The sequence below is a fragment of the Equus quagga genome, chromosome 3, assembly GCF_021613505.1.
Source record: "Equus quagga isolate Etosha38 chromosome 3, UCLA_HA_Equagga_1.0, whole genome shotgun sequence".
In the NCBI taxonomy this organism is placed as follows: Eukaryota; Metazoa; Chordata; class Mammalia; order Perissodactyla; family Equidae; genus Equus; species Equus quagga.
The window spans coordinates 86,473,248-86,494,381 of NC_060269.1; the positions used below are offsets into that span (position 1 = coordinate 86,473,248).

Below are 21,134 nucleotides of genomic sequence, written 5' to 3' on the forward strand. Positions count from 1 at the left end.
CTAATCTTCCTCGAAAAATAAATAAATAAATAAAAATAAAATGAAATCATGATATTGGACAGCCATTAAATTTGATAAAAATTCCTCTGACAGAGGCTAAGACCTTTAGGTAAGGAGATGGAGTCCACTAAGAAAAGTTCAGTCAATGCAGCACTACTTGGTTCGTGGGTTAGCGAGGCCTCAGTGTGAATGAGGAAGTGTGCTGTACTGTTTACACAGGTGTTGGTGAGGTTTCATGGGATGTGGGAATACTGAAGTCTGGCAGCAACATGCTAGAAAGTTAATTGCCTTCTGAACACTTTTCAAGGCACAAGCATTCTCCAGTTTCTAGATTCATCTTCCTTGACACCCATTACCTGTCTGTGCCAGACGCTAAAGGACTATTAGTCTTCAAGCCTCCATTGCCTTTCATTTTTGCCTCCATTGGGCCAAAAGCCAGCACTGTTATTATTATACTTCCTCTCCTGTCACATCGCCAAGCTTTTCATATGTAATACTGTTACATCGGGGTCCTGGGGTGAACACGGTATTCTAATAAATGACTGACCTAGGCTGAGAATGAAGGATTATTCATATATACTTTAAGCTCTGCTCTCCTTCGCGTATTCAATTATCATGCTCACTTTTAAGTACAATACTGCACTCCTCAATTGTCCCAATTTTACTTTACTGCATATTCTTTTCTTTCCCAATTAACTATTCCGTATTTGTTCCTAAAGACTCTCATCTGGTTCTTTTCGTCTCACTTCCCTAAACTAGTCATACACATTTAGAGTCTGCCTCCCGAAAATGTTCGTCACCCAAACAATTTGGTGACGTTGGCAAATTTCATGAGTATAGTTAATTATGTATCTTTTTTTCTATGTCATTAATAAAATGTTGAAAACTTAGGAGCAACTCCTGTGCAACTCTGTCCTCAGTGCACGTATTCTAACACCCAGATAACAAAGGCCACTTGTTAGGGGCTGCCTGCTACTCAGTAGTGCATGTGCCAGAGTGATTACACAGTGAAGATGCAACATGGACCTAAGTGACAAAGCTGAAAATTAAATGAAGACCTAATGAATATAAGCATTCCATGTGAAGATCAGACCTAGAGCCGGGCACATTCCTATATATTTTAATTCCTCTGACACTTTAGAAATTTTTCACTAAACAGTCCTAGTATATAATAAAACTTATATAATGATATCTGACTTCTTTCCCAAGACTTCTAAAGATTTAAAAGTGAGTCTGTCAGTCCTAATCTAGCTAAAGTATTTTTTTGGTCCTAGTTACTTCTGTAATTCTCACTTGCCAAATAGGGACGATAGTATCTCCTTCATAGGGTTGAGTAAAACTTCAGTGAGATAACCTGTGTGGAATGCTCAGCACGGTGTGCAGTCCATGATAAGCACTAAATAAATGGTTGTTGTTGTTGTTGTTGTTAGTGTTAATGCTAAAGCAGCTGCCATTTTTGAGCACCGACGGTGGGCTGGACGCTGCAAGGCAGTTATGTTTTGGTTCCTATAGTAATTTAACTCATTTGTTTAGCGCCAAACTAAAGCTGAAGCCTCAGGGAAATGTTTTGTTTCTGAAAACTGCTTCTGATTTCAGTTTGGGACCCACACTGGAACCTGAGGAAGTGGTAGTCAAGCTGATAAATGGGATCCTGACTGAGCAGAAAATGATTTTTGTTCCATCTTCCATACGCTTTTTAACACTGCTGGAAAGGTAAGCGACAGCTATGTTTGACAGCATTATAAATAAAGCTTTTTCTATTACGTGTGTTCAGTCAGACTTAAAACCAGACATCTGATAAAGTACAATCAAATGGAATTAAGTTAATAAAAATAATAGGCTTAAAGAATCCATCAATTTTTAAAGCCATATTTGTTAATCATTGAAGCAAGATTGATATAGTAGGTGGGTAAATGAACTGAATAATTTCCACACGTTTTAAAGTGTTTTTTTTTAAAAGAAAGAAATGTGTATATTTCTGGAAGTTTTGCCTTATAAAAGAATGAATATGAATAAGGATAATTCTTAAGCATTACTACATAAAGGAATCATAGGACAACGATATTGGAGCAGACTATTGTTAGGTTTTAGATGTTCATTTAAATATATAACAGATAACCACTGGGCTCTTATTTTGTGCAAAATCACACGGAAGCAAAGAAATTGCTAAATAATCTATCATAATTTTAGAGATCCTTGAGCCTTGTTACCTCAGATGTGGTCCACGGACCAGCAGCGTCAGCATCACCTGGGAGTTTGTTGGAAATACAGACTCTCTCGAACTCCTGAATCAGAATTTGCATTTTGATAAGATCTGCAGGCGATTTGTATGCATATGCAAATTTGAGAAGCATTTCTTTAGAACAGCAGCTCTCAACTTTGGTGCACGTTGGAATTCACCTGGGAGTTTTAAAAAGGCTAATACCTGAGACCTACTCCCCAAGATTCTGATATAATTGGTCTGCGATGTAGCCTGGTCTCTGAGAGATGCAACAACTTTCCTGGTGATTCTAATGTCCAACCAAGATTGGAAACCATTGGTTTAAAGGATGCCTCTTCATAGCTCATTGCCTCATTGCTCATCTGAGAAAGCTGCGTGGCAGTGAGGCCGGTCAGGTAATAAGGGGAAAGAGAAGAGGTGCCTTAGACGGAAAAAGAAAGCCTCTTGCTGCCTGTCCCTTGAGTCAGGCTTCTCCCAGATGGCAGGTGTCAGGATCACTTGTCAGGTCAATTTAAAAAATAGATCCCAACAACTAGAAGGACCTGCAACTAAGATGTACAATTATGTACCAGGAGGGTTTGGGGAGATAAAGCAGAAAAATAAATAAATAAATAAAAATAAAAAATAGATCCCTGGATCTCACCTCCAGAGATTTTAATTTAGGATGTTTAAGTTGGAACCCAGAAGTCTACATTTTAACAGGCAACAACCACAGGCAGTTGCTTCAAAGATCATACTTTGTGGGGCCAGCCTGGTGGCATAGTGATTAAGTTCGCACACTCCACTTTGGCGGCCCAGGATTTGTGGGTTCAGATCCCAGGCACAGACCTACACACTGCTTATCAAGCCATGCTGTGGCAGGATTCCACATAAAATAGAGGAGGATTGGCACAGATGTTAGCTCAGGGCCAATCTTCCTGACCAGAAAAACAAAAATCATACTTTGAGAATTATTGACCCAGAGACTGAAAAACTTTAAGAGATCAAAGGCCTAAGTGACATGTGTCAGGCTTTTTAGCCCCTTCTGCTAGAAACTATGGTTGAACATACCTTAGAGGTTTAGGTAGTGAAGCTCAAGGGTCTCCGTGGTGAATAACTGAGTTAAAACCTGTGAATACTTGTCACATCACATCAGCAAGCCTCAGTGCTTACAGCCCTTTAGAATGTGACTCTGTGAGGGAAGGAATTCTGCCTGGTTTTTATCAATATATCGCCTGCATTTTGAAGAGGTGATGGACACATAGGAGTCACCAAAATGTTTGTTGATTGAATAAATTGATCCTCTTTCCTAGACCTTTAACATAGAGACTCAAAGTTTGAGCTCTAGTGTTAGATGGAGCTGTGTTTGTGTGACTCGCATGCAACATGAACTTGGATAAGTTATTTAACTTCTTGGAAGCTCAGTTTCTTCATCTGTCAAAGGGAGACAACAATAAGACTTTATAGGGCTATGAGGAATAAATAAAATAATGCATTTAAAGTATTCAGTATACTATAAAGACTCAATAAATACTATCGGCCACTGTTATTAATATAATTACCACTATTGTTATCATTACACTAATTTTCCTCTGATTATGAATGTTTGGTGGTCAATTTCCAAACCTTATTTTAATGGCGTCAAGGCAGATATCCATGTATAGTTACATATTCTGTTTAGTTTCCTTCAGACTCATTGATATGTGACGAGTTCCTCAATATTCTTAAGTATAGGGTGGGGAGAAAAAAATAGACCTACTCTGTGTCTATCACTGTTTAAGGCATTTTATATTAATACATTGATTCTTCACAAGAACACTGTGGGGTGGGTGTTACTTTTTCTGTTTACATGCGAGGCATTTTAAAGGAATTAAATATGTTCCGCATTGTGCTCAAAACGAAGAGCATCGTCTGCATTTTCATGTAGCAATTCTGCTTCCCCAGTCTCTTAGTGGAACATTTTAATAATACTCTGGATTATGAAGTATAAAATTAGTTCCTCGTCTCACTTCCTTTCCTATCTCAGGTTTCTTTTTTCGGAAGCCTTTAGCATCTCAACTATTCAGTTCTATATATATATCTCCTCTCTTAGATCTTATGAAAAATGTAGGAGATATTTATTTCAAAATCTAAATATTTCAAGTCACTCTTACCCTGAAGCAGGTTAAACCCCCTTCCTTTTCCTTTTGAAAAGGAAATGGATTTAATTGGAAGAACATATAGTAGTGACTCCGAGTTAAAGTTCTTAATCTTGTTTAAGATGAACATGGACATGATAAATGTAAGTATTTTAAAAGAAGATATTTTACAAATGCTCTTAATATTAATTTCCTGATTATTTTCATGCATCTTTCTTTTAGGATCTTTCCTGAGCGTTTCTTGGCAATTTTAAAACGAAAGATGGACATAAAGTTTGATGCAGTGATTGGATATAAAACTAAAGGAGAATAAATTCCTGGTTTTTTGGAAACTGATTTACCAGGTTTAAGTTGATTTCATCTAATATTAATCAGAATTTTAATGTTTGGACTTCTGCTTTTCCTAACTATCTTATTTTCTTCAATATCACCTTTTGAGGCTCTGGCAGTCCTCGTTTCTTACCACTTGCTCTTTAGCTGAAAGCTAATTTCATATGATGCAAAGAGAGAAATATCTTAGGAATTGGCCTTATGGAAAATGGAGAAGAACAACACAAACAGTTTTACAGTAATTTCCAAGATTTTGTGGTTCATCTGAAGGCTTTGCAAAATTTGTACTATAAATATTTAAGACATTTTTATGTTTACTTACACTTAAATTTTATGTAATTTACATGTTTCCTTTTCTATTCTACATGAAACAGAAACTTCAAGCTCTCTAAATATAATGAAGGACTGAATCTAGTGGCATTACCATGCATTTCATGAGATGTAAGAAATGTCGCTCAAACATTTCATCCTACACATTACATGTGTTTTCTGAGACATACCTCACATTTCAATGCCAAATGTTTCAGCACAAGGAAACTAGAGATGGACATGTGTTGCAAATATAAAAGAATCATTGGGATTTGAGGCAGAGAATTGGGAAATGTACCCATAAATGGCAACAATAATAAATGGATTGAACTTAAACTTTTGGTGTTTCCATCTTTTTTTTTTCAAACAGAACATGACTTAACCTTCGAATTAAAGGAAAATGGATTATGTAATCAAAGGTCTTTACCCTTTTTTTTTTTAGTGTCTAGAAGTTTCTTGGATGTGAGTCAGACTCAGTGAGATGAGACTATAAGAGCAGACCTACAAATTGATAAAATAAGTAGTTTGGTGGATTTCAATTAAAGAAAACTATTTTCAAGACTTTGTTAGATACGTAGATGCGAAGTAAAAAACTTTGGTCTTTATATCAGAAAGTTCACACTCAGAAAACATACTAATCAGAATCACTGACCACTGTGCATTGTAGTGAATGAGCCACATTTAGGTTCAGAAACTTTCTGGTAAAAGATTTTGATCCAGTTTCTAAGCAGAAACTGATATTTATTCAACACATGTCAGGTACTGTCATAAACACCTGACTTAGTGAATAAGTTAAGTAGGCTTCTGAGGACCACTATGGATTATAAAGACCATATGATCCGTTAAAGGAAGGTTATGATATAGATTCTATAACATATAAGAAAATTTCACAGAAGGTGTCATTCCTACCATAAATTTCTCCCTCTTTCCCATCAACTACCTTCTTCTAATACAGAGAATCAAAATACTATTGCTGTTGGACCATATTCTACATTTAGTTGATGTAAATACATATCTGAGTCAAAAATGCCTGCTTTCCAAAACATCATTATGTTTGAGTTATGTAATTTAGATTTCTCTCCATACATTAGCCACATTCTAGTAGTCTCTACGAGAGTATCTGTGAATTGCCACAGAGTTTATAGATTGACCTGAACCCTATCCTGTTAGCCAAGGATGACTCTAGAAGATAGAGAGTCTGTTAAAGTGAGCTTCTAACTCAGTTTGAAATAGATGTAATTGTTTATTCTTTCAATGAAGTCATACCGGTTCCAGCTTGCCAAGTGGAACAATGAAGTAGGCTAGGAGAAAACCGTTAGGAAAACTCCAGTGAAATAGCTGAGGCCCAAAGTGTACTGATAACTTTCCTCTTTTCACAGTAAACATGTTTTGGCTCTTAACACACTTGTCTGAAATTAACACTTGGATGAACTTTGGCGTTAACCATTATGAGAAATAAATACTGCTTCTTGGATGTTATGCTGACAGAATGGTAATCAGTCCCTTTTGTTGAATGTTAGCCGCATGCTAGACACAGTTTGCCATTGAATGCCCCAGCAATCCTGTGTAGTAGGCATTGCTGAAGGACTTGACCTAGCTGTGGACACAGCAGTAGTAAGGAGGAACCCAGAAGAACCTAGAAGCTAGAGCCCTACTCTGCTGGGAGGCAATTGAATGCTGTAGGGGTTCTGAATTTTGTTCTCTGCATTTTTTTAAAGTTTGCTCCAGTTCACCAGCATCAGGCAATTACTGCTGTGACTTTAAGTCTGAAAACTTTTAACTGTTAGTTGAATGAAGTTAATCCTAACTTTGAACCCACTTCTAACAGTTTAGTGAGAAAATCCATCTCAGCCATCAATAGAGCCGCTTCTGAGGGTCACACCAGAATCAAAGAGGCTTACACAGTCTTGGGGTAATTGGGAAAAGACTCCTAGTTGTCAACCATCGTGGTCCTCTGTGGTCCTACGCTAGGACCTTGATGACAGATAGCTCTCTAATTTGCAGGGTACAGAAATCCTGACTGTGCCAGGAAACCCGCCTTCCCTGGACACACCATAAAGCCTTCCTATGAGCCCTTGCTGTCACCCTGGGGCCCTGCCATGGGACTACTAGGACTCACTGGCCTCTCTCCTATTCCCTTTGAGAATATTCCCACGCTTACCTTCAGAAACACTTGCCCGCCCCGACCCCATGCCACCATTCTCATTTGCCAGAAATCTACTCTTTTTCATGGAACTGTGGGTTAGAAAGAGTGGGGGAACAGGCAAAGGAAAAGGGTTAAAACTGACCCTCAGTACATCTTCAATACCAATTTGGCTAGAGAGTAAATCGCTAATAAGGATTCTACTGTGGGGAATGAGAGCAATTAAGATCCTCCTCTCCCAGGCTGGGTGATAGACTTGCTCCCTTAAACAATTCTGTGTTGTCTGACATCATTATCCTCATTTAACAGATGAGATACCTAGGTCAGAGAGGTTCAACAAACACCTAAAATCACACAGCTACTTAGAAGTCCAGCTAAGGATTTGAACCCAAGTTTGCTGACCTCACTATCATACATCCTCAGTGGAACTCGTGGAGAGTTGAGCCATTGCCCTAAACACCCTCCAGTTCCTTTTACCCAAGCTTTCCTTCTTATTTAAACAATATTCCCAAGTCAGCCAATGAAAATCTCTGATGGCAATCGAAGCTATTCAATCTAGGAATTATTTTAACGTAGAATAAAAAGCTACAATGCAGATGCCCAATTATTCCACCTGAAAAAGGTCAAGCCTGGCCTGGTCCAACATCACCACAGTCTAAAGTTTCCTGAAATCGAGATGCTAAGCCTGAAAATATTGAGATAATCTTAATCTACACTGGACACCACATCCTTCTCCAAAACAGATAGGAATTCCCGTTTGACCTTAGAGCCAATCTGACTACTGAAGTTTTTTTGTTTTTTATCTAGGGACGACTGGGCCAACCTCAGAATTAGGGAGAAGTGCCTTTTACTTTCACAGTCTTCCCTGCAATTACAGGTGCCCTGGTACTGCAAAAAGAGCGCTGGACGGTCTAATTCAAGAGAGCTCTTCTGGAGTCTGTTTCCTCGTCTATAAAAGGATCGAATCAGACTACATAATCTCCTGGATAACCTCCTGGATAACCTCCAGTTCCAGTTAAATAAATGTCTTATAATCAACACATGCAAAACCTAGCATCTTCTCTACCCCGTCTGTGTTCCCTCACAGAGAACAGCACTTCTAACAAGTGTCCAAGCCAAAACCCTGGGGTGACACCTGCCTCCTTCCTTCCCCTCACCCTCACCTCACCAAAATCCTCTGATCCCCACCACACACGGTCCAGATCAGTCACCGTTCCCTCATTTGTATTTCCTGAGTTTGTGATGTTTTTGACCCAGTTGATTCCAGTTGCTCAGGCCAAAAAAAATTAGTGTCATCCTTGATTCCTCTCTCTCACTCCCCACGTCCGTTACAAAAAGAATTCTGTTTGCTCTACCTTGAAAGTATATCTAGAATTCTATCACCTCTTATCATCCCCGCTGCTACCACCCTGATCCAAGCCACTATCCCCTCTTGTTGCCCTTTGTGCTATTCCCAACACAGCAGCCAGAATGATTCTTTAAAATATGAGATCATGTCACGCTTCAGCTCAAAATCTTTCATTAGCTTCTCATCTAGAACTTAAAGCTGAAGTCCTTTCCGTGACCTACAAGGCCATATGTAATCCAGTCTTCTTACCCACTACCTTACTACCGGCCTTAGGGTTCTCCAGAGAAACAGAACCTGTAGGAGATTTTATATATGTACACACAGACAGACAGAGAAATGTATTTCAAGGCGTTGCGGAATTGGCTCAGGTGTTTGTGGGAAGCCAGCCAGTCTGAAATCTGTGGGGGAGGCCGGCCGGCTGGAAACGGGCAGAAGCTGATGCTGCTGTCTGGAGGCAGGTAATCTTCTTACTCAGGGTATCTTAGTTAGTTCTGGCAGCCATAACAAAATACCAAAGACTGCTGGCTTATAAACAACAGAAATTTATTCCTCACAGTTCCACAGGCTGGGAAGTCCAAGATCAAGCCACCAGCAAACTCGCTATCTGGTGAGAGCCTGCTTTCTAGTTCACAGACCGACAGCCTGTTTTCTTGCTGTGTCCTCACATGGCAGAAGAGGCAGCGGCCCTCTCTGGGATCTCTTTTATAAGGCTGCTAATCCCATTCATGAGAGTTCTGCTCTCATGACCTAATCACCTCCCAAAGGCCCCACCTCCAAATACCGTTACTGTGAGGATTAGGTTTCAACGTACGAACCTCGAATGGACACAAACATTCAGTCTAGCACAGAGAAAGCTCAGCTTTGCTTTCAAGTCCTTCCAACTGATTGGGTGAGGCCAATCCACATTGTCAAGAATAATTTTTTTTAAAGATTACTGATTATAAATGTTAACCACATCCACAAAATATCTTCATAGCAACACCTAGATCACTTTGATTGAAGAACTGGGAACTATAGCCTCCCCATGTTGACCTATAAAACTAACCATCACACTACCCTCACCCTCTTTCAATTCACTCCAGCCACACTGCTCCCCTTGATGTTCCTCAGCTCACCAGACATGTTCCCATCTCAAGACCTCTGCACCTTACTGTTCCCTCTCCAGAATGCTCTTCCTCCAGATAGCTACATGGCTAGCTCCCTCTTTCCTTGAAGTCTTTTTCCTTAAGTCTTTTCAGAACTTCTCACTCCATACCTAAAACTTCAACCTCGCCTACACAGACATACCCTGCAAGATCCCATTTCTCCCCCGGTCTCTATTTTTCCCCTTGGCACTCATCGCTACGGTGCATGCTATGCATTTTGCTTCTTTATCTTCTTTATTGTCCCCATTGCCCCTAGAGCATAAGCTTCCCAAGGGAAGTAGTTTTTATGTATTCTGTTTACTGCTGTATCCCCACTGCCTGGAACAGTCCTTCAAACATGCCAAATGTTTGATATGTATTTATTAAACGAATGCCTATTTCTTCTATTATTCTATCTCCTAAATATCTCCTTTGCCACTACCCTCATTCAGGCCATCACCATCTCTAGCCTGGATTACTGAAAAGCCTCTTACCTAGTCTCCCTCCACCTATTCTTGTCCTTCTTCCAAGGCAGGCGCCATCCTGAAGCATTTCCAAGTCTGATGATAGCAGTCCCCTGCTCAAAACTTTCACTAGCCCTCACTGATGCTAAGACTGTGAGTGATTGCGCCTCTGCTACGTTCTCTGTCTTCTCTCTGCCCCACCCTCTTCTCCAAGACAGCACTTCCTATTTCCTGAATGCACCATAATCTCTCAACTCCCAGTGCCAGCACATGTGGTTTCTTATATCTGGAATACTCTTATCCCCTTCATCGTCTGGCTAACCCTGCTCACCGTTTAGGTCTCATCTATGGCTCACCTCCCACCCCATCTTCAGGACTGGCTGATTCACCCTTCCATGAGCTCACGTAGCCCCTTACATTTGGGACTGTCATAGCACTTTGCACCAGGTGGGGAGTAAAGGGGCAAGAGATTTGTATCCTCCCAGGGAAATGGGGAGCCAAAAAAAAGCAGAGGTAATCACTGAAGATTGACTTGACAGTAAGATATGCAAGACAAGATGGCCAACGGGGATGGGGTGGGTAAAGATTTCACTGAATATTTTTACAGTGGGAGAGATATGAAAATAGCTGAAAGCAAAAGAGACAGATCTTGTAGGCAGGAAGAGATTGGAATTAATAGGCAAAGAAGCATAATTAGAGGAACAAGGAAAGAAAGGTTGAGAAGCAGACTAAAGAGATCAGGACTCTTTCTTTCCTACTATAGGGGAAGAAAGAGGATTGACATGTAGAGATGAAGAGAGGGGTTTTATAAACCAAAAATATACTACGGTTCTCTGTGGGATGTGAATTTGGGGTTGGTTTGTTTGGTTAGATTAATGAAATTTCTCAGCACCCAAATAACTAAGTAACATTGACTGATTTTCACTTCCTCAAAGTTTCTCAATTCTTGGATAATACAAATACCCCAGTAGGTAAAAGAATCTAGATCCTGCTAGAATTTTTTGTTTGCCTTTCAGAAATATATCAGTAGTATATGAATTTGGATAGTGTGAGTCCTCTGGTCTGACCCACTCTGAGCAAGCTGAATATTGATGTTATAGACATTCAACCTAAACCTGAAAACAGATCTGAAATCAATCTGAAAACAGATTCCTGACATTGCAGCTCAGTATGAGATCTGATCTAAATTACCTATGTTGATATCTACACATCTGTATGGGTTCATATAAACATCACTGCAAACCTGCACGCACACTGATACAGTCAAGTGCACTTTTTTTAAAACACACTCAGGGTTCAAACTTAAAGAACCGATTACACTCTCTGTATGGCATAGCCTAGGTCAGCGTGTCTCAACCTCGGTGCTACTGACATTTGGGGCTGGATAATTCTTTCCTTCAATGCACAGGGCTGTCTGGACTTTACCCACTAGATGCCAGTAGCATGCCTGAGTTGTGACAACCAAAAATGTCTCCAGACATGGCAAAATGTCCCCTATAGGGCAAAAGTTCCTATGGTGGAGAACCACTTGATGGGTTGGTTTTTAACTTAGTTGGTCTAAGTTAAAAGTTGGGGCTCCGCAATCAGACTTCGTGAGTTTGAATCCTAACTCAACCTCTTACCAGCTATATGACTTGAGCAAGTTACTTAACTTTCCCATACATCAGTTTCTTCACCTGTCTGTCCAATGCAGATTTTCATAGTACCTGCCTCAAACACTCCCTGTTAGGATTAAATAAGTTGATATGTAAAGCCCTTAAATCGGTTCATGGCATATAACGAGTTCTTAATAAATTTAAACTAGTACTATTTTTTTTTATTGAGGCAACGTTGGTTTCTAAGATTATATAAATTTCAGGTGTACATCATTATATTTCAACTTCTGTATACACTACATTGTGTTCATCATGAAAACTCTAGTTGCCATCCATCGCCAAATACACGTGCCTCTTTACCCCTTTTGCCCTCCTCCCATCCCCTTCCCCTCTGGTAACCACCAATCTGTTCTCTGTATCCATGTGTTTGTTTGTTGTTGTGGTTCTTGTTATCTTCCACATATGAGTGAAATCATACAGTATTTGTCTTTCTCTATCTTACTTATTTCGCTTAGCATAAGGGTCCATCCATGTTGTCACAAATGGCAAGGTTTCATCTTTTTTATGGCTGAGTAGTATTCCATTGCATATATATACCACATCTTCTTTATCTATTCCTCCCTTGATGAGCATTTATGTTGTTTCCAAGTCATATCTAGGAGCTCTCAGTTCTCTTCCATTGATCTGTGTGTCTATTTTTCTGCCAGTACCATACTGTCTTAATTACTATAGTTTTGTAGTATACTTTGAAATCAGGGAATGTGATACCTCCAGTTTTGTTCTTTTTTCTCAGGATTTCTTTGGCTATTCAGGGTCTTTTGTTGTCCCATATAAATTTTAGGATTCTTTGCTCTAGTTCCCTGAAAAATGGCATTGAGATTCTGATTGGGATTGCATTGAATCTGTAGATTGCTTAGGGTGATATGGACTTTGTAACTATGTTAATTCTCCTAATCCATGACCATGGAATATTTTTCCATTTCTTTGTGTCTTCTTCAATTTCTTTTAACAATGTCTTACAGTTTTCAGTGTTTAGGTCTTTCACTTCTCTGGTTAAATTTATTCATGGATATTTTATTCTTTTTGTTGTGATTGTAAATGGAATTGTATCTTGAGTTCTCTTTCTGATAGTTTGTTGTTGGTGTATAGAAATGCAACTGATTTTTGTATGTTGATTTTGTACCCTACATCTTTACTGTATCATTTATTATTTCTAACAGTTTTTGGCGGATTCTTTAGGGTTTTAAAATCATGTTATCTGCAAACAGTGACAGTTTTATTTTTTTTCTTTCCAATTTGGATCACTTTTGTTTCTTTTTCTTGCTTAATTGTTCTGGCTAGGACTTCCAATACTATGTTGAATAAGAGTGGTGTTAATGAGCATCTTTGTCTTGTTCCTGATCTTAGAGGGATAGCTTTGGTGTTTTACCATTGAGTATGATGCTAGCTGTGCATTTGTCACATATGGCCTTCATTGTGTTGAGATACTTTCCTTCTATACCCATTTTATTGAGAATTTTTTTCATAAATGGATGCTGAATCTTGTCAAGTGCTTTTGCTGCTTCTATTGAGATGATCATGTGATTTTTATTCTTCATTTTTTTAATATGGTGTGTCATGTTGATTGATTTGCAGATGTTGAGTCACCCTTGCATCCCTGGAATAAATTGCACTTTGTTGTGATATATAATCCTTTTAATATATTGTTATATTCAGCTTGCTAATATTTTGTTGAGGATTTTTTTCATCTACATTCATCAGCAATATTGGCTTGTAATTTTTCGTGTGTTGTCCTTGTATGATTTTGGTATCATAGTAATGTTGTAAAATGAGTTAGGAGGCGTTCCCCTCCTCTTCAATTTTTTGGAAGAGTGTGAGAAGTATAGGTGTTAAATCTTCTTTGAATGTTTAGTTGAATTCAGCAGGAAAGCCGTCTGATCCTGGACTTTCGTTTTTTGGAGGTTTTAGATTACTGTTTCAGTCTCCTTACTAATGATCAATCTATTCAGATTCTCTATTTCTTCTTGATTCCATTTTAGAAGGTTATATGATTCTAAGAATTTATTCATTTCTTCTAGATTATCTAATTTACTGGCACATAGCTTTTCACAGTATTCTCTTATAATCTTTTGTATTTCTGTGGTATCTGCTGTAATTTCTCCTCCTTCATTTCTGATTTTATTTATTTGACCCTTCTCCCTTTTTCTTAGTGAGCCTAGCTAAAGGTTTCTCAGTTTTGCTTATCTTCTCAAAGAACCAGCTCTTCATTTCACTGATCTTTTCTATTGTCTTTTTAGTCTCTATTTCATTTATTTCTACTCTGATTTTTATTATTTCCCTCCTTCTGCTGACTTTGGGCTTTGTTTGTTCTTCTTTTTCTAGTTCCTTTAGGTGTAATGTTAGATTGTTTATTTGAGATTTTCTTGTTTCTTGAGATAGGCCTGTATTGCTATAAACTTCTCTCTTAATACCACTTTTGCTGCATCCCATAGACATTGGTATGTTGTGTTTTCATTTTCATTTGTCTACAGGTATTTTTTTATTCTTCTTTGATTTCGTCATTGATCCAATAGTTGTTCAGTAGTATGTTGTTTAGTCTCCACATATTTGTGACTTTTCTAGCTTTCTTCTCATAGTTAATTTCTAGTTTCATAGCATTGTGTTCAGCAAAGATACTTGATATGATTTCAATCTTCTTAAATGTATTGAGACTTGTTTTGTTCCTCAAAATATGGTCTATCTTTAAGAATGTTCCATGTGAACTTGAGAAGAATGTGTATTCTGTCACTTTTGAATAGAATGTTCTATACATATCTATTAAGTCCATCTGGTCTAATGTTTTATTTAAGGCTGATGTTTCCTTGTTGACTCTCTGTCTGGATGATCTGTTCATTGATGTAAGTGGAGTGTTAAAGTCCCCTACTACTATTGTGTTGCTGTCAATTTCTCCCTTTAGGTTTATTAATAATTGCTTAATATATTTTCTTGCTCCTATGTCAGGTGCATATATCTTAATAAATGTTATATCTTCCTGATGGATTATCCCCATTATCATTATATAAGGTCCATCTTTGTCTCTTAGTTATCCTTTATGGCTTGAAGTCTATTTTGCTGGATAGAGTATTCTTGGCTGACAGTTTTTATCTTTCAATATTTTGAATATATCATTCCACTCTCTCCTGGCCTGTAGATTTTCTGCTGAGAAATCTGCTGATGGGCTAACAGGGGTTCCCTTATAAGTTACTGGTTTTTTCCCCCTAGCTGCCATTAATATTCTTTCTTTATCATTAACTTTTTTTTATTAAGATTATGATAGATTACAACCTTGTGAGATTTCAGTTGTACATTTTTGTTAGTCATGTTGTAGGTACACCACTTCACCCTTTGTGCCCTCCCCCAACCCTCCCTTTTCCCTGGTAACCACCGATCAGTTCTCCTTGTCTATATGTTAACTTCCACCTATAAGTGGAGTCATATAGAGTTCGTCTTTCTCTGTCTGGCTTATTTTGCTTAACCTAATACCCTCAAGGTCCATCCATGTTGATGCAAATGGAACAATTTGGTCCTTTTTTATGGCTGAGTAGTATTCCATTGTGTATATATACCATATCTTCATTATCCAGTCATCAGTTTCTGGGTATTTGGGTTGGTTCCACGTCTTGGCTATTGTAAATAATGCTGCGATGAACATAGGGGTGCATGGGACTCTTGGGATTGCTGATTTCAGGTTCTTGGGATAGACACCCAGTAGTGGGATGGCTGGGTCATAGGGTATTTCTATTTTTAACTTTTTGAGAAATCTCCATACTGTTTTCCATAGTGGCTGCACCAGTTTGCATTCCCACCAACAGTGTATGAGTGTTCCTTTTTCTCCACAACCTCTCCAACATTTGTCACTCTTGGTTTTGGATATTTTTGCCAATCCAACGGGTGTAAGGTGATATCTTAGTGTAGTTTTGATTTGCATTTCCCTGATGATTAGTGATGATGAACATCTTTCCATGTGTCTATTGGCCATACTTATATCTTCCTTGGAGAAATGTCTGTTCATGTCCTCTGCCCATTTTTTGATCGGGTTGTTTGTTTTTTTGTTGTTAAGCCATGTGAGTTCTTTGTATATTATGGAGATTAACCCTTTGTCGGATAACTAGCTTGTAAATATTTTTTCCCAATTATTGGGCTGTTTTTTTGTTTCAATCCTGTTTTCCCTTGCCTTGAAGAAACTCTTTAGTCTGATGAAGTCCCATTTGTTTATTCCTTCTGATGTTTCCCTCATCTGAGGAGTTATAGTGTCCAAAAAGATTCTTTTGAAACTGATGTCAAAGAGTGTACTGCCTATATTCTCTTCTAGAAGACTTATTGTTTCAGGCCTAATCTTTAGGTCTTTGATCCATTTTGAGTTTATTTTTGTGAATGGTGAAAAATAATGGTCAATTTTCATTCTTTTACATGTGGGTGTCCAGTTTTCCCAGCACCATTTGTTAAAGAGACTTTCTTTTCTCCATTGTAGGCCCTCAGCTCCTTTGTCGAAGATTAGCTGTCCATAGACGTGTGGTTTTATTTCTGGGCTTTCAATTCTGTTCCATTGATCTGTGCACCTGTTTTTGTACCAGTACCATGCTGTTTTGATCACTGTAGCTTTGCAATATGTTTTGAAATCGGGGATTGTGATGCCTCTGGCTTTGTTTTTCTTATTCAGGATTGCTTTAGCAATTCTCGGTCTTTTGTTGCCCCATGTGAATTTTAGCATTCTTTGTTCTAATTCTGTAAAGAATGTCATTGGGATTCTGATTGGGATGGCATTGAATCTGTAGATTGCTTTAGGTAGTATGGACATTTTAACTATGTTTATTCTTCCAATCCATGTGCATGGAATGTCTTTCCATCTCTTGATGTCGTTGTCAATTTCTTTCAAGAAAGTCTTGTAGTTTTCATTGTATAAATCTTTCACTTCCTTGGTTAAATTTATCCCAAGGTATTTTATTCTTTTCATTGCGATTGTGAATGGGATTGCGTTCTTGAGTTCTTTTTCTGTTGGTTCATTGTTAGTGTATATAAATGCTACTGATTTATGTATGTTGATGTTATACCCTGCAACTTTGCTGTAGCTGTTGATTGTTTCTAATAGTTTTCCTGTGGATTCTTTAGGGTTTTCTATATATAACATCATGTCGTCTGCAAACAGCGAGAGTTTTACTTCTTCATTGCCTATTTGAATTCCTTTTATTTCTTTTTCCTGCCGAATTGCTCTGGCCAACACCTCCAGTACTATGTTGAATAGGAGTGGTGAAAGTGGGCACCCTTGTCTTGTTCCTGTCCTCAGAGGGATGGCTTTCAGTTTTTGTCCATTGAGTATGATGTTGGCTGTGGGTTTGTCATATATGGCCTTTATTATGTTGAGGTACTTTCCTTCTATACCCATTTTATTGAGGGTTTTTATCATAAATGCATGTTGGATCTTGTCAAATGCTTTCTCTGCATCTATTGAGATGATCATGTGGTTTTTGTTTCTCATTTTGTTAATGTAGTGTATCACATTGATTGACTTGCGGATGTTGAACCATCCCTGTGTCCCTGGTATAAATCCCACTTGATAATGGTGTGTAATCTTTTTGATGTATTGCTGTATTCAGTTTGCCAGAATTTTGTTGAGGATTTTTGCATCTATGTTCATCAGTAATATCGGCCTGTAGTTCTCCTTCTTTGTGTTGTCCTTGTCAGGTTTGGGGATCAGAGTGATGTTGGCTTCATAGAATGTGTTAGGGAGTGCTCCATCTTCCTCAATATTCTGGAATAGTTTGAGAAGGATAGGTATTAAATCTTCTTTGAATGTTTGGTAGAATTCTCCAGAGAAGCCTTCTGGTCCTGGACTCTTATTTTGGGGGAGGTTTTTGATTACTGTTTCTATTTCTTTACTTGTGATTGGCCTATTCAGATTCTCCATTTCTTCCTGGTTCGGTTTGGGGAGGTTGTAAGAGTCCAGGAATTTCTCCATTTCTTCTAGGTTGTTCAATTTGTTGGCATATAGTTTTTCATAGTATTCTCTTATGATCCCTTGTATTTCTTTGGTATCTGTTGTGATTTCTCCTCTCTCATTCCTAATTTTATTTATTTGGGATTTCTCTCTTCTTTTCTTGGTGAGTCTGGCTAAGGGTTTGTCGATTTTGTTAATTTTTCCGAAGAACCAACTCTTTGTTTCATTGATCCTTTCTACTGTCTTTTTTGTTTCAATATCCTTTATTTCTGCTCTTATTTTTATTATTTCCCTCCTTCTACTGACTCTGGGCTTTGTTTGTTCTTCTTTTTCTAATTCTGTTAGGTGTCATTTGAGGTTGCTTATGTGAGCTTTTTCTTGTTTAGTGAGCTAAGCCTGTATTGCAATGAATTTCCCTCTTAGGACTGCTTTTGCTGCATCCCAAATGAGTTGGTATGGCATGTTTTCATTTTCATTTGTCTCCAGATAATGTTTGATTTCTTCTTTAATTTCTTCAATAATCCATTGTTTGTTCAGTAGTGTGTTGTTTAGTCTCCTCATTTTTGCACCTTTCTCTGCTTTATTCTTGTAGTTGATTTCTAGTTTCATAGCATTATGATCAGAAAAGATGCTTGATATTATTTCAACTCTCTTGTATTTATTGATGCTTGCTTTGTTTCCCAGAATATGGTCTATTCTTGAGAATGTTCCATGCGCACTTGAGAAGAATGTGTAACCTGCTGTTTTTGGATGAGGTGTTCTATATATATCTATTAAGTCCCTCTGGTCTAATTTTTCATTTAATTCTATAATTTCCTTGTTGATTTTCTGTCTGGATGTTCTATCCATTGGTGTTAATGGGGTGTTGAGGTCCCCTACTATTATTGTATTGTTGTTGATGTCTTCCCTTAGTTCTGTTAAGAGTTGCTTTACAAATTTTGGTGCTCCTGTGTTGGGTGCATATATATTTATAAGTGTTATGTCTTCTTGGTGGAGAGTCCCTTTTATCATTATATACTGTCCCTCTTTGTCTTTCTTTATCTGTTTTGCTTTGAAGTCTACTTTGTCTGATATTAGTATAGCAACACTTGCTTTCTTTTGTTCGTTATTAGCTTGGAGTATTGTCTTCCATCCCTTCACTCTGAGTCTGTGTTTGTCTTTGGGGCTGAGGTGTGTTTCCTGGAGGCAGCATATTGTTGGGTCTTGTTCTTTGATCCATCCTGCCACTCTGTGTCTTTTCATTGGAGAGTTCAATCCATTTACATTTAGAGTGATTATTGAAATGTGGGGGCCTACCGCTGCCATTTTATGTCTTGTTTTCCGGTTCTCTTCAATTTCCTTTGTTTCTCGTCCCATGGTTTAGTCTGTTCTGATGGAGAGCTGCTACTCTCTGTTGTTGTCCTTCTACTTATCTCCTCTGCTCTTGGTTTTGTAGCCCCTTTCCTTTTTTTGATTGTTCAGGAATGAGTGTTTTCCTGAGCATTTCTTGAAGAGGAGGTTTTGTGGCAATGAACTCCCTTAATTTTTGTTTATCTGGGAAAGTTTTTATTTCTCCATCGTATTTGAAGGATATTTTCGCTGGGTAGAGAATTCTTGGCTGCAGGTTTTCGTCCTTCAGATTTTTGAATATATCATTCCACTCTCTTCTAGCCTGTAAAGTTTCTGCTGAGAAATCTGCTGATAGCCTGATGGGGGTTCCTTTGTAGGTTAATTTCTTCTGCCTGGCTGCCCTTAGTATTCTCTCCTTGTCGTTGACTTTTGCTAGCTTCACTACTATATGCCTTGGGGTTGGCCTACTTGCGTTGATAAAGTTTGGAGATCTATTGGCTTCTGTCACATGAAGTTCCATCTCTCTCCCCAGGTTTGGGAAGTTCTCAGCCATTATTTCTTTGAATAGGCTTTCTGCCCCCTTCTCCCTCTCTCTTCCTCTGGTATACCTATAATCCTTAGGTTGCATCTCCTAATTGCGTCAGATAATTCTCGGAGAGTTTCTTCATTTCTTTTTAGTCTTAGTTCTCTCTCCTCCTCTGCCTGCAGCATTTCTATATTCCTATCTTCCAAACTGCTAATTTTTTCCTCCTTATTATCAGCCCTACTGTTCAGTGCATCTAGATTTTTCTTAATCTCCTCTATTGTGTTCTTCATTTCCAGTATTTCTGTTTGGTTCTTCTTTATAGTATCGAACTCTTTTGTGACATAGCTCCTGAACTCATTGAGTTGTCTGTCTGAATTCTCTTTTAACTCATTGAGTTTTTTAATGATGGCTGTTTTGAAGTCATCATCATTTAGGTTATGTATTTCATTGTCTTTGGGATTGTTTTCTGTGTGTTTGTCATTTTCCTTCTGTTCTGGAGATTTAATATTTTTTTTATATTGCTTGATGGTGTAGATTTGTGCCTCCACATAGAGGTAGAGTTTAGTTACTGCTTCCATTTGTTTCTACTGGTGTGGTTGGGGGACAGCTGTTTATACTGCCCCAACCAGGAACCCTATCAGCTGTTGCTAACTGGGCCTGGGCCGCTCCTCACAGTCACAGTGATCCTGAGGGTTCCCTCTTCAGCTGTGGGGGCCATTACAAGGGGGCTTCAGGCTGCTGGTGCCTACTGTTGCAGACCACCTAGACATGCTCCCTCCTTAGGGTCTGCAGCGGTGTTATGGGCTTTCACAGCAGCCAGGGGCAGGATCACTTATATTTGCAGCTCTGTCACTGTCAGCACCCACAAAATCTCACTTGTCCACTATGGGTCACAGCAGAGCTATGGGCATCTTCTGCAGTCTGTGGTTAGCTCACCTAGCTATGCTACTTTTGTCCCAGGGTCTTCCAGCCTTGTGGTTGCTGGGTGAGTGCTCTCTACTAGTGCTGTGCAGAGGCTATCACTGAGGCTGCTGTGAGACTGTAGACTTTCCCCCTGGGCCACAGAGCTGGGTCACTGGAACTCCACTCAGCCCCAGTCCTCTCCCCTAGGATTTCTGGGAGACCCTTGCCCTGTCTGGGGGATAGCCAGAGACTTTGAGTTCAGTGGCAGCTGGCCAGCTGCTGCCCTGCCTGGGATTCTCCTCTTTGGGACCCTCCCGGCGTTGTGGATGCTGGGCGGGGCCTCTCCGCTAATGGCAGGCAGAGACTTTGCTTGCTGCCCGGACAGAACTCTGGAGTTTCCCCCCCCAGGCCACGGAGCCGGCCACTGGAGCTCCACCCAGCCCCAGTCCTCTCCCAGGAGATCTCCGGTAGTCCTGGGCCCCTCCCGGGCAAAAGCCCGGTCAGTGGAGCCAGCGGCGGCAGCTGGCAGGCCGCCGCACCGTTTGGAATTCTCTCCGGGAGCCTCCTGGCATTGTGGATGCTAGGCGGGGCCTCTCCACTAATGGCGGGTAGGGGTTTTCTGCACCGCCTCCGGTGTGTAACTCTGGAGCTTCCCTCTGGGCTTAGGTGTAATTGCGGGGGGCTTAGGTAGGGCTCTGGTCGCCTGTTTCCACCGTCGCTCCTCTGGTGTGCGCTCCCTCCTGCCCTTGGT

The 21,134-nt window shown here is 39.4% G+C and overlaps 1 protein-coding gene across 1 annotated transcript in view; it reads left to right on the forward strand.

Annotated features, from left to right (window-relative positions):
* The window catches only part of HSD17B11 (hydroxysteroid 17-beta dehydrogenase 11), a 39,261-nt gene extending 33,948 nt beyond the window's left edge, over positions 1-5,313 (forward strand). Inside the window, exons 6-7 of the mRNA XM_046656648.1 lie at positions 1,597-1,713; positions 4,561-5,313. Coding sequence (XP_046512604.1) covers positions 1,597-1,713; positions 4,561-4,651 — 208 coding nt within the window. The 3' untranslated portion in view covers positions 4,652-5,313. The remainder of the gene's footprint in view (positions 1-1,596; positions 1,714-4,560) is intronic.
* The last annotated feature ends 15,821 nt before the right edge of the window (positions 5,314-21,134 follow it).